At 39.6% G+C, this 14616-nt stretch overlaps 1 protein-coding gene across 2 annotated transcripts in view; it reads right to left on the bottom strand.

The window, feature by feature from the left end:
* Positions 1-14616, bottom strand: part of HHAT (hedgehog acyltransferase) — a 311192-nt gene that overhangs the window by 245978 nt on the left and 50598 nt on the right. The window contains exon 4 of one of the 2 annotated variants that reach the window (XM_081298856.1): positions 10262-10375. In XM_081298856.1, coding sequence (XP_081154982.1) covers positions 10262-10375 — 114 coding nt within the window. Of the gene's footprint in view, positions 1-3619; positions 3731-10261; positions 10376-14616 lie in introns of those variants that run through there. The other variant, XM_081298857.1, reaches the window with a different exon arrangement.

Consider the following 14616-nt stretch of genomic DNA (forward strand, 5'->3'; position numbering starts at 1 on the left):
ACCTCCCCCAGTCCATGTGACTCTGCAATTCGTTGGTGGTGAACAGGAAATGAAATGATTTGAATCATGCAACAAGAATCACCTATACAAAACGGCTGTGTGAATCAGAACCCCACTGCAATATTGATTTTCATATCTCATCTATAAAAACACTATTGAAATCCCATCCCCAAAATACCATTAAAATTTTGATATTGCATGATCGGTCCCACCCCATTCTCCAACTGCATCATAGAGGGCAGTCCCCCCTGTGGACGCAGCTCCTACCCACCCACCCCATCCACTATCCCTCCACCAGCAGGCCTAGACCCAGAAGCAGCAGTACTGAGAGGGGTCATGGAACCGCAGAGTGACATGGCCTTTGCTGCCCTTGGCCACTAGGTCATCATGGATGGTTATCTTCTTTGGGTGGCAAGGGAGATTTTTCCAAGTATTTCAAAGATCAATATCATGTACAAAAGCCTAAATTCAGGCCTGCCCATCTATCTCTACTCCAAATGTATTACATATTTATCAAACTCTTACCTATCTGTTAAGTGAAAATGTTAAGCCTCTGACCCAAAACAGGCCAGAACTTTTTAACTTTTCAAAAATAAAATGTGTTATGTTTCATTGCAAAACAGTACTTGTGATTCATTACTAGAAGCACCTTAAGTTTTTTTTCCAAGGTTTAGCAGATATACAGGATCTGGATCACACACATACTCTATGTCAAGTTCAGATCTTTAAAACCCACATAGAAATCAAATCAGGCCAATTCATTTAAATTATTATGTTCAAGAGATAACTAGAATTGGTAACTGCTGATCACTAGAAAAGAAAGCACAGAGAATCACATTGATCGAGTAAATGAAGAAAACATGAACTTAAGTGAATGCTTGGCTATGATATCTCTCATTTAGAAAATTTCACTTTTCATTAAGTACAACTTTTTACACAAGGCTTTTTCCAGTTGATATTTTTATTAAGATGATTATAGATTTACATGCAACTGTAGGAAATAATACAGATAAATCCCTAACCTAGTTTTCCTCAGTGGTCACATTTTGCAAAACCCTAGTATGATATCACAATCAAAATATTAACATGACTAGACTTATTCAAATTTCCCCAGTTTACTTTTACTCATTTGTGTGTGTGTGTGTGTGTGTGTGTGTGTGTGTGTTGAGTTCTGTACAATTTCATCTCGAGTGTTGGTTTGGTTTCTACTACAGTAGAGACCCAGGACAATCATCTCCCCCCAAGGATCCCCATGCTGCCCTTTCACACCACGTGCGCCTTCGTCTCATCCCCTCTCCCCTCCCCACCATAACCCTGGGCCACCACTAATCTCCATTTCTGAAATTCTGTCACTTCAAACTCACACAGTAGGTCACCTGTAGGATGTGCTCTTTTCACTCAGCATAATTCCCTGGAGAGTCATCCAAGTTGATGTGTCACTGAGGGTTTTGAATTTTTATTGCTGTGTTTTCCATGGTATGAATGGACCACTGTTTATTTAACCATGTGCCAGTTGAAGGACACTTAGGCTCTCTCCAGTTTGGGGAGATTACAAATAAACTGTTACAAACATATGTGTACAGGTTTTTGTGTACAAATAAGCTTTCATTTCTCCCCAAAAGAGCACTTGCTGGGTGGCATGGCAATTGCATGTTTAGTGCCGCAGTGAACAGCCGAGCAGTTTTCCAGTGTGACTTTGACACTGTACATCCCCACCAGCAATGTACAAATGATCCAATGTATCTGCATCCTTGCCAGTAATACCACCCATTTGGTGGGGTTACTGCATTTAATCTCAGCCCATCTGGTAGGTGTGTAGTGATATGGCTCTAGTCTGAATTTATGATGCTCTTATGATGGGTATAAAAATGTGAGCAACCTGGAACCTGAGATCAAGATGACCTAAAAGGACTTGACTGGAGCACAGGATGACCCCCACTTGATTCTACCTCAGGCTCTTCTGCTTTTCGTAAAAGATGAAAAAATAAATAAATAAAAATTAAAAAGCTGCTTCTCTCTGCCACACTCTTCCTCCATGTTCAGCCTCGAGAAATGGAGCTGGCCTTCTATGAACTTAGACCTTTGAAACCATGAGCCCTCAAAGAAACTCTTCCTCCTCTGTAATTGTGCTGGTCAGGCCCTCTAATCTCAGCAGCAAGAAAGCTGACTAAAACACCCACTGTGCTGACACTGAACCGCTTCTCAAAATGGATGGTGACAAATGCCACTTGATAGACCCTCTTAGCAGGCACACCTTCTCTTACTCATATCACAGTAAGATAAGCCCAGAATCTAGCATGGTGCCTAGCATATATCAACTTCATAAAGTGGATGAATGAATGGTTGGGAGGAAGAGAGTGAAAGGCAAATGGATGGGTGAGTGGATGGGGAGATGGATGGAGAAGGGAGAATAGATGAAGTTGTGTGGGTAGATGGACGGATGGAGGTGAGGTAGGCAGGTGAAGGGAGATGGGTGGATAGAAAAATGGACGGGGGTAGGGGTGGGTAGATGGGTGGTTGGGTAGGTGAAGGGAGCTGGATGCATAGGGTGGGTAGGTAGATGGGTCAACATTCCCAAGACTTGGGATTTAACCTGGTAGTTATGACTAAGATGAAGAAATTAGCATCAAATTTTTAGATATTTTTTAGCCAGCTAATGTGAAAACATACAATATTCCAAATCTCTACTTGTTCCATCTTCTTCCTTATAAACCAAACAGATAAAATAGATGGGTGTCATTTCACGTCTTTCTATCCAATACTGTTTTCCACTCACAGGGGTCTCTTACAATTCAACTTGTGTTGTTAACAGCAGATGAGGCATGGGCTCCAACCCATGAAGGTGCACACCTGCTGTCCTTCACCCCATGCTATCTCCTGGGATGCTAATTAGTTGAGCTGGCCTATTTCTAAGGCTAGCTCAATGCGCCTGAGAAAAGACTTTGGACTTTTCCCTTCTCCTCTGAAAACTATACTCTTCAAACCAAAGGGAAAACTAGCTGACAGTGCTCCTTCCCACAACCTCTCTATTTCAGTTCATTCTGTGCTCTGGGCACCAAGTGATAATAGGATGTGCCTGAGTGGTTTCCCTCCTCACCTTCCCTCTGCAGGGAGAGGCAGAAGTGCAAAGCTTCGGTCAGGACTCCTATGGGCAACAGTATCAGACTGCTGCACCTTAATTCTTTTTGCACATCTACCAAGAAACCACTTAGTGGAAACATCATTTGAGAAATAGAAAAGGAGTCAATCAATATTCTTATGCATGGCATAATTTATTACATACTACATAATCAATATGTGCAGCTGCTGAAATGCACATATTATATATAAGAAAAATATACACACAGATTAAATCTCCCCAAGAAAACAGGAAAAAAACAAAAACACCTCATCCCAGAGTGCCAACAACTACCTCTGGGCCAGCTTTCCCCAGGAGCAAAGTCTATGGGGCCCATACTAAGGGAATTTCACCCCTCCATAGATGGTACTAATGAAGGTAGAAGAATTCAAGGAAAACCATTAGTGCATGAGATGCCTCTTAGGTATATAGATTTGACAATCTTCTAGAAGGGAACTCCTGTACACCTTGGCCTCCCAGAGCCAAGGCCACAAGACTGACCTTCTGCATATCCTTGGTGAGGAGCTCGGCCATCAGGACCAATGCTAACGATGTAGGTCCTTCCAGTTGGGGGTACAGTGGAAACTGCTGGGTAATCAGCAGCACCACACACCTCTGCCCCCCACACTAAGCTGGCCTTCTCAAAGTTCACCCAGGGGTATTTTTAGTTTTGAGGGCAGAGAACACAGTGTCTCAGCTGGTGGTGAGGCCACAGTGGTATTCTAGAAAGGAGGCCACTGTCTGACCCGCCCAACATGCAATCCAACCATAACAAACCCAGAGCCAGAGCTCAGAGCCATTACTCAGCCTCTGCTCCCAGGGCACCGGTCCTTAAACAGTCTCGCCAAAACCCAAAGAGAAAGTCCTACCTAGAGAAAAGGCGTTTCACCTCTGCCAAGGAGCTCAGTGGAAAGTTTTACTACTTATCATGACCCAAAATTTTAAAAAGAAAAGAAATAATACTATGCTTTTGAAAGTAACCTGCCTCTCAGTGACAGGAGGTGGGGCAAGCAAGAAAGAGCTGAGGTTAGATCTTAGATGGATATGGGAAGCATCCTTTGGGGCTTCTGGTTTTAACCAAGAATCACTAACGCCTGACCCTCCACAGCATTGCCGTGGTTTATGATGCCTCAGAGGATGGGAAAATAAAAGCCAACTACAGCCCAAATCTTCCACCCTGAATAAGTACCAAAAACAACTACCCAAATTAAGGCCATCTGGAATACTTAATCCAGGTGGTGAAAGCCTGGAGCTAATGAAGCCAAAGTTGTGGTTCATACTTACACAAGGGCCAAGCAGACTCAGACAAAGCAAGCACTGTGCCCCAGCCACAAGCAGATCCCTGCCCACCAGCTGTCTCACAAATCAAACCTGTGGTCACACAGGAGATGAGAGAGACACACACAGGGAGATGACGCAGTGCTCACTCTGCTTCATTCCAAGAAAAATGCAAAGAACACCTCCTACTGACATTGGATCACACAAGCTCTGCAGAGAAGATGTCTACCTGTCCACCCATGCCTAAGAATGATGCAAGAAGCCCAACTAGGTGAACTCCCATTTGCTTCAAAGTCAAATCTCCAAAGCTGCCTCCTCGGAGTCCATCCCTGATACCAGAAAGGCCACAGTGGCCCACTCATGGTTCCAGGCACCCACTGCAGCTGGCACAGCCCAGGACCCCATCAGGTATAGCATAGTGATCAGTATTTGATTTCCTCTCTAACTAACTTCTCACTCAACCATGACTCCCAAAGAAAGGGACTGTATCTCCCAATCCTTTCCCCAAGACAAGCTTAAAATAGGTTCAGAAGAAGCTGTTCATGGGAGGACCAGTGGTGTGGATGAGCAAACACAGCCGCTGCCCTTGAGGATTTTGGACTCTCAAGACAGTCACCCTTTATACACCATAGAGGGAACGGCTCCCAGGAGCAAGTGCCAGCAGAGAAAAGCAACAGCCACCAGGCTCTTGGCTCTCATCACTGGCAAGGATAACCTTGAAAAGCATCGCTCATCAGCCTCTCTCCACAACCAAGAAGCCAGCAGCATCACCTCTACTGAACAACTGAGGAGTCACCCTCAAAGGCATTAAGTAACTTGCTTGAGTTGACAGACCTTGAAAGTGACAACGCTATGATTTACCAAGTGCTCTTCCAAGTACAGTCAACCCTCCATGTCTGAAGGTTCCACATCCGAGGATTCAATCTCAAATGTAAAATCTTTAGGGGAAAAAAAAATTGCACCTACACGGAACACATGCATTTTTGACCTAATTTCCTGAATAATAGCATTATATTGTTTAGTCTCTATATTGTATTAGTTATTATAAGTATTCTAGAGACGACTAAAAATGCACAGGAGGATGTGTGTAGATTACATGTAAATATGTGTCATTTTATATAAGAGACTCAAGCATTTATGGACATTGGTATCTTGAGGAGAGGGGGTTCTGGAAGAAATCCCCCGATACATACTGAGGAGACTGCCTCCTAAGCAAAGGAGCCTGAACTTAAAGTTATAAGTAAATTAAGAGGAAAGACATTGCTGCACTCAGTAGCAAGCTTCCAACACATGAAACCTTTGGGGACAACACACTCAGGCCATATCCAAACCATAACAAGTACCTAATTTTATGTGGTAGTTTTGCACTTATGAATGTACTATTTAGTTTGCACACTTTTGAGCTTTCTAAACAGGAATCATATCTAATCTATTTCTCTGCACCTTGTTTTATTAGCTCAAGGTCATGGTTCAGAAATTCATCCATATTGACAAACTTATGACTATAATTAATTCTATTTCATGAAATAATTCACTACAATTCATCTATTTCCCCAAAATGTACATTTGGATCGACTACTTCCAGTTCTTCTTATTGCAAACACCACAGCAAGGAACACCAGGGCTCATGGGCCCTGGTAGGATGAGGAGGTTCTCTAGAGTGTGTATCAGTGGATGAGTTCAAGAGGCCAATATCTGATATCTTCAGGGGATTTAGGTTTTGTTTTTGCCAAACTGGAAAGCATGAAATGATATCTTATGGTAGTTTTAAGACATATTTGCTTGATCATTAATGAAGTTGAATATCAAGCTTATTGGTTATTTCTGTTTCCTCGTCTATGAATTCCTTTTCAAATACTGTGTCATTTTTCTATTGAGTAATTTATCTATTATTATTATTATTAGCAGTACTGGGAATGGAACACAGGGCTCTTCAGACGCAAGGTAAGCACTCTATTACTGGCTACATCCCAGCCCTCAAAATCTCTTCATATGTTCTATATACTAATTATTTGTCAGTTTGCAAATCATTTTTAATTAATTAACTTGCCTTTTCACTTCCTGTATTGTATTTGAATGAATAATCTTTTCCACCAGATCTGAAATGTTTGCTCTGTCATAAATCAAATTTCCATATATATGTAGTTATTTTCTAGATTCTATTCTGGTCTATTCATCTATTTGTCTGTCCTGGTGCCAATATAACCATGTCTTAATTATTATGTCTTTATATATCTGGTAGGTCATAACTTCCAATTTTGGTTATCAAATTTTTGCTAGCTTCATAAGTATGAATTAGAAAATATCCTGGGAAATAATGAAATTATTTGTGCCTTTGATGTTTGACAGAATTCATTTGTTAGATTATTGGTTTGGGGTTTTTTGTTTGTTTTTTGACAAGTATATATATACACACACACACACACATACATATACATATATACACAAGGGTGGAGGGTTCCAGAGATTCAGCTCAGGGGCACTCCACCACTGAGCCCCATCCCCAGCCCTATTTCTTATTTTATTTAAAGACAGGGTCTCACTGAGTTGCTTAGCTCCTCACTTTTGCTGAGACTGTCTTTGAACTTGTTATCCTCCTGCCTCAGCCTCCCGAGCCTCTGGGATTATAAGCGTGCACCACGGTGCCCAACACTACTGATTTATTTTAACAGTTGTAATGGTATTAGCCTTTCTCTTTCTTCATGAGTCAATTTTGTCATATATTTAGAAATTTGTCTGCTTTGCCCACATTTTCAAAATTATGACCATAAAGGTATGTAAAACATACTCTTACTATGTTTTTCATCTCTGTAATATCTATGGCAATCTGCTTTTCCATTCCTAATATTGTTTATTTGTACAGTCTCTTTTTTCTTGATCAATCTTGTCATTGATTATTTCATTCATTTCTGCTCTTTTGTTTTCCTTCCTTCTTTCTTTGCTGTTTCTACTCCTGCTCTATTTTTTCAGTTTATGTTGTACACTTAGCACATTAATTTCAGTCTTTCCACTTTAATATGAATATGTAGGATTATGTTTAATTCAGTACCACTCTTGCTGCATTTTACAAATGTTGATATCTAATTTTTTTCTATTTATCTACAAATACATTTAATTTCTAGTAAGTTTTCTTCTTTAATGCACGAATTATTTAAAAGTATGTTTTTTTAACTTTCTAGATAAACTAAGAGTTTTTAGGTCATTTTGTTACTACCTTCCAACTTAATTGCACTAGAATTAGAGGACATGATCTATATAAAACACATCCTTTGAAATGTGTTGGCCCAATATGTAGTCATTTTGAACAATTTGTGTGTTCTTAAAAAGAATGTGAATTCTATGGGCTGGGGTTGGCTCAAATGGTAGAATGCTCACTTAGCACATGCACCACATAAAAATAAAAATGAAGATATTGTATCCTCCTAAAACTAAAATATATGTATATATTTTTTTAAAATAAGGTGGATTCTCCAGTGTTGAATGCAAAAACTTTTATATATGTATAGATTCTTTGTTTTATATATATATATAGTATATATACACACACACAAACACACCACATACCTATATATGTGTGTATGTATATATAAACACACACACATATATATACACATTTATATATATAGATATGTATTTTGTGCAAACATTGATTTATATGTGTATTTTTTTATATGAAGCTTATTAGTTGTATTGTTCTTCAGTGGGTTTTTTTACTCCACAGAATATCGATTATTGAAGGAGTTATATTAAAACCTCTCCCTATAATCACTGACTTACTTATTTTTATTATGGTTCTGATTTTTCTTTATATATTTTAAAGTAAACAAATTTACACTTGTGATATATTCCCAAACTCTCTATTATTAAACAATGAACCTCTTTGTCACTAGTAATGCCATTTGCCAGCTACGAAGAAAACTGTACCAGTATTTTGTTAGGGGATATAGGAGTTTGTATTTGCCTAGAATATCTTTTCCCACCTTTTACTTTCAAACTTTGTTTCCTTCTGTTTTAAACATATCTAGTTAAGAAGCACATCTCTGGATTTTGTTGTTTTTTTGCTTTCCTTTATTTCTGAGTGTTTTTTTAAATCTAGTCTGACAATCTTCATCTTTTTAAAGAATCCAATTATTCTGATGGCAATTACTAACATATTTTTATCTATTTCTTCCATCTCTTTTTCGTTTTCATCTCATTTTTTCCCACATTTTATCTTTACCTTTAGTGATGAAATTTCTAACAAATGAAGCTCATCATATTTTAATGAAGGGAAGGAATTATAGTTTCTTACCAACCCTATTTTGCAAAGAATGATAAATTAAGATTCAATGGGAAACACTTTCCTAATGTTAGAAAGCTGATTAATGACAAAGCCAAGGGCCAAACATGAGTAACACAGCATCTGGTACTCTCCCACTACTTCACTGGTCCTTAACCAGGGCTATAGTAGAAAGATTTGACATCTTACTATAGACTGTCTGCAAAGCACTTCAAAGTAAGGTGAAAGACAAGTGCTAAGCTACTCATTTGCACATGGGAAATCTAAGACTTAAAGACATTTATAGTATCTATGAGCAGAGAAACTCTGTATTATAAATAAAAGCCTTAAATTTCTAGAAATTCTGAAGTTCTGGGGGAAAAAAAGAAACTAAACAGATGTTTATAAGGGAAAAAATATGAAAAAAATATAATAATAAATACACTATTTATTATTAGTTTTGCTCAGAAAGTTGCATGAAATTTAAATATATTCAGATCTGACAGCATTTTATATTTTAGTTTTTGCCACTTTAGAAGATGGAAACAAACACTTGAGTACAAAAAAGTAATTGATATTATATTTAACTTTAAGAAAGTTGGCATGCTGTTGGGATTTCTCATTTTCCAGAATGAGAAGCCAGCCTAGAAAGTAACAATTTTCAAGAAAGAGCTGAAAAAAAGTCCAGGGCACATCTGTAATCACATGGCACCTGTTCCTCAGTCTCCCTTTCTGGTCTCCCTCCCAGAAGCTGCTTCTGATCCTCGGTTTCATCACCTTCATGAACCTCTGAGAATCAAACATGCTTCCTGAGTTGAATTTTAAGTCAGTTTGCTTGTGTTTTGTTTTCACCTTACAGATTTTGAAGCACAGACTCATTTTTATTTTTACATTAAAAATTGAGATTAGGTAAGAAGCAAGTCTCAGAGGATCCTGGGCAAAAGCCAGACTCCTGGTATGATAGAGCAATCCTCTGGTACCTCAGGACTAAGAAAAGGGTCACAATTCTGCCTCCTGTGAAAGCACTTCATTATTATTAACACATATTATTTGTACACATTTATGGGCTTTACTGTGACATTTCTATATGGTGCCTTGACCATGACCATCCTCCTTTCCTCCACCCTTTCTTGCCCTATTCCCCTTCCCTAATAGTCTCTGTTATGCTTACGTAGCACTTCTCAAATACCGATTTTAAAGAATCCCTTTTTCTGTAATTCAGGCCAAGGTGAGAACAAAATGCTACTGGAATTCTGATCTAAAACATCCACAATAGCACACCTTACTTGACACTAAAATTGTGCTCACATCTTAATGAAATCATTCACTTGCTTTTAAACTTGTAAGTGAAACCATATTAGATTCTCCCCATCAGGTGGCTCTTTACAAGATCATTTGATCAGCAATGATCTTAGAGAACACTACCTGAAGTTAGTTTCACCCTCTTGTTCAATGCCTTAAAAAAAATAACTTGGAGGAAATACATTCAGGATGAGAACATAAGACACCTTTATCTTAAAGGTCAATACCTGTGTCTCTTGATTTTGAGCTCAGAACTCCACAAAAAGCTAAGCAGAAAGAGGCTTAAAAGGAAATGATGCACATACCTTCCTTACAAGCAGTGTGGCCATTTGAGACACTACCATATGGCCAAGGAAGAGCCACACCAGTCTCTGCTTCGCCCATTCCATCCAGAAGCTCCACTCAAAATCGGTTGGGTCCTAAATAGGTTGAAAGAGGAGTTGATACTATCAGAGAGATTTTAGCACATGTCTGAGTCAGAACGTAAGTTTCAGTGAATAACACAACTTCAAAGAAGATCAATTTGAGCCTAAATCTGTAAAATAGTATTTATCTACTTTTCACCATTCCCCACGCAATGACCCTCCACCCATCCTAAACTATTCCCTCCAGACTGGCTGGTCTTGGGGCCAATCTCCAAATAAACCTCACATTTTCTCTATAATTCAGTATCTTTTGCTAAAGTTGGCCCCTTGGGACCCTCTATGGGATAGAAGCTATTACCATCCCCAATTTGTAAAAGATGAAACAGGCTTAAGGACATCAATTCATTTACTGAAGGTCACAAAGATAGTACAAGTAATGAATCGAGCGAGGCTGTCTCTGTTTAGACACCAAGACGCCTCCTTTAACAACAGAATGTAAATTGGACACTAATAAAAGCACTTACGGTTTGTCATGTTAAATCTTGCTGTCATTTACAGGCAGCAGGGTAACTGAATAGAGAAATTAGCCAATTTTATATAAACTGAAAGAAAGAATGAGAGATCCACTTCCCTTCCCCTGGAGAAGTTCTGCATCAATGGAGGGCTCTGTGTCTGCATCTGTACCAGGTCCCATATCTCTATGATGCACCCTGGCAGGGGCAGATGGAAACCTCCGACAGCAACAGACATGAGGACACCTGGGAGCCAGCATCTAAAAGCCAGAGCCTCAGGAGACCCAGGGGAAATCATGGTGGCCAAGTTGAGCATGGAGAAAACAAACACAGCTATCGGCCACCCTCTAAGGGCAGGGCAGGCTTGGCACCGAGCAGCACCATCATGATGGAGTCAGAATCTTCTAGCCAAATTGTGTGGGTGGGGAAGGAATGTTCCAATGACTACTGATATTAAACGCTTTTTTTATGGATCTCTGTAAATGGATCTTGGAGCCCCACTTAATTGGATTTAGCAGTGAAAACTATTTTTGCACCTGAAAATAAAGAAGTAATTGTATACCAGTTATATATGTTTTAAAAGTTCTATTTTCTAGAAAAACCTATCTTGATTCATATCAGATATGAATGCTAAGGGAACAAACCTCAAAGACTTAGCCTAGGACCCCAAATCTACCCTCACATTTGTTGTGACGACCTTGAGACATAACCTTTCTGTTCTGTTTCTTCACATGACAATAGCATTTATTGGTATTTATGAGATTTAAATAAGAACATATTCAAAAAGAAATGTTACCTGCTATTCCCTTATAGTCCCATGAGTCCCCATCCAGTTTTTTTAATTTTTTTCATTGTTGATAGATTTCTTTTTTTATTTGTTTATATGTAGTGCTGAGGATCGAACCCAGTGTCTCACACATGCCAGGTAAGTGCACTACCACTGAGCCACAGCCACAGCCTCCGCCCCATCCATTTTAACCACCAGCCAAGACTATACCATATTTACTTTTTGCCTCTTGTTTAAAAAAAATAGTCTTTCCTATTTTTCCAAATAAAGAAATATGATTCTGTGTGTTCTCTAATAATGCATGCTCCCCACACCCCCAAGGTGCTAATACACACACAACCTCCTCGGAGAATCCTTGTCCCCTGCTGAAAATCATGGAGCTAGTAGAATTCCTTCTATTTAGAGACAGCACCACATAGCCAGGCAGCAGAGCAGAAAACTCAAACCATTAACCTGGCTCTCCATTCCTGATCCAGAACTACTGCCCCATCTCTAAATTTCCAAATTAGCTAAAGGTAAGCAAATTTAAAGTTCATGTGATAAGGCCATGCTGGTAAATACCACTCCCGTAAAGGCCAAAAGACACCAAAAACCAAAATTGAGTGTTTTTATTATACCATTCAAAAAAGACTCTGACATTTTAGCTTTATAAGTGGCACACGTCTGTAATCCCAGCTGCTCGGGAGAATGAGGCAGGACAATTGCAAGTTCAAAACCAGCCTCAACAATGGTGAGACACTAAATAACTCAGTAAGACCCTGTCTTAAATAAAATACAAAATAAGACTGGGGATGTGGCTCAGTGGTTAACTGTGCCCCTCAGTTCAATCCCCAGTACCAAAAAACAGAAATAACTTTATATGTATGTATGTGTATATATAGATATATACATACACATACACACACACATATAATGTTTTTGAACACTAAGAAATTTCATTTAGTATTCATGACCCCAGTCTTAACTATACTTCAAAACTTTTCCAAGTTTAAGTTTTTAGGGGGTGAAATGATATAAGCAACAACAACCAAAAAACAAAAAAACTTTGTTCCATTAGAAAGCCAGAACTACTGAAAATTCTGTGCTGATAAAAATCCCATCAACAAAAATTATATAGTCTTTCCCTAATTCTTTCAGAAAATATTCATTTAAAAGAAAAATGACTTTCCTGGCATCCCCAATAAATATTTTTGAGAACCCCCCAAAAGAGAAAAACATATATATGTATTTATATATATATATATTGGTATGACCAAAGCTCTACCACCCAGAGGGTGCCTCATTAACACCCCCTAAACCCAAAGCCAGCCCAGCAACCTATACAAAAAAGTACTCAATAAACAGTACAATTCAATACTTAAATCTACATCTCAGATGCCCGACATTCAGTAGGCCTTTAAAGTGGTCAGGGGTGTGGAAGGAGCAGAGAAGTCAGGCAGCCCAAGACCTCCTCATGTTTCTGCCCTTGTTTGAACATGAACAAGCCACCTACTACGTGGGCCTGAGTCTCCTTGTTGGTACCATGAAGAGCTGAACTAACACAGTGTCTAAGATTCCTCTCAGAGGGTAGAAGAAACAGTTACTTTCTAGGACAGAAGCCCTGGAGAGCACTGGTCACCCACCCTCCCATGGGCTGATCTGGCTGAGAAGGGATGATCTCCCATCTTCCATCCCACATGACCAGGGAAAAAGGTTAAAAGAAAACGTTCTCAGCAAATGAGGACTTAGACTATCAACTCACTGCTGATAAAAATCCTTCCACTTTCCTGCATGAATTTTCATTACCCTTAAACCTGGCCAGATCCTAACGCCAGCATCCTGGTCTCTTGGTGGGGTATACACTGTCATCACAGGGGGGAGGCTAGGACCTGATTTCTGTGCTTTGTCTTGCATTCCCCCATACAATCCTGAAGCAAGCCACAGGCCTGAAGTCTATCTTCTAGCTGCAGACGACAAATGTGGCTAAAAAGTCCAGGTCAATAGACTAAAATATTGTTAAATTGCCAAACGCCAAGCACAATCTCAAAGCACGGAGCAAGATGTCACAAAAAAATAAGAGAAATTCGCCCTCAGCCATATCATTCACACCAAATTGTCACTCATTCCATGAATTATCTCCCATCTGCCAGTGAGTATGATCAGGAGCGTTCTTTTATTACATGTATGGATGGCATAACTTCCCATTGGCTCAGATGTCCACAGCTACAAATGAAGCAGCTTCTAGAGAAGCCATGGAAGAGTCTCAGCAACAGCACATCAATTAGTCATTGTTATCCAGGAAAAACTGGGAGTCACTGTGAATCTCATTCCTGCCTTTGCTCTGTGCAGGACCTACTGTAGTCCTGGGATCTATTTTCTACCAGTTCAGGTTTATTCCGTGCATTCTGTCCCCTCTGCATAACACCACAATAATAAGTTGAAGATCCTACCTCATCTTGTCATTCCTACCAACAGATATTCTTCATGCTTCTCCTAAGCATTCCAGAGAAGCCTTTTCAATGAGACTCCTAGCAGTTCTTCGTAACCTAGACCATCTACCCCACTACTATCCTACCTGCCCTGTCCCCCTCATCTCACATTACAACATACTAACCATTACCCAAAAGTGCCATGTCCACATGGTTGGGCCTTCTCCCTCTGTTTGGGGAAATTATCACCCAAACATCCTGTTAATGACAGCCTACCATACAGGTCTTAGCTTAGGCAAAAGCCTTCTCCTAAGCCACCTGTTCCCACTCTGGATTCAGTGTCCCTCACCAGGACCTTCATCCAGACAGTCTCCCACATTGCACTGTGGTTGCAGGCCACTAGACTACAAGCTTCTCTTTTGACACTTAGCATTGTCTCCCCCAGTAAATAAACAAGCTAGACACTTGAGGAAAGTGTGTTGAAAAGATTAACTGACTATACACTATTATACACGGTTCAAATCATTGTTAAGAACCTGGCATAAGCACTGACTATTGAGAAAGGGGAAGAAGAGTTACAAAAGGTAG

This window comes from Spermophilus citellus (assembly GCF_964194105.1).
Source record: "Spermophilus citellus genome assembly, chromosome: 6".
In the NCBI taxonomy this organism is placed as follows: Eukaryota; Metazoa; Chordata; class Mammalia; order Rodentia; family Sciuridae; genus Spermophilus; species Spermophilus citellus.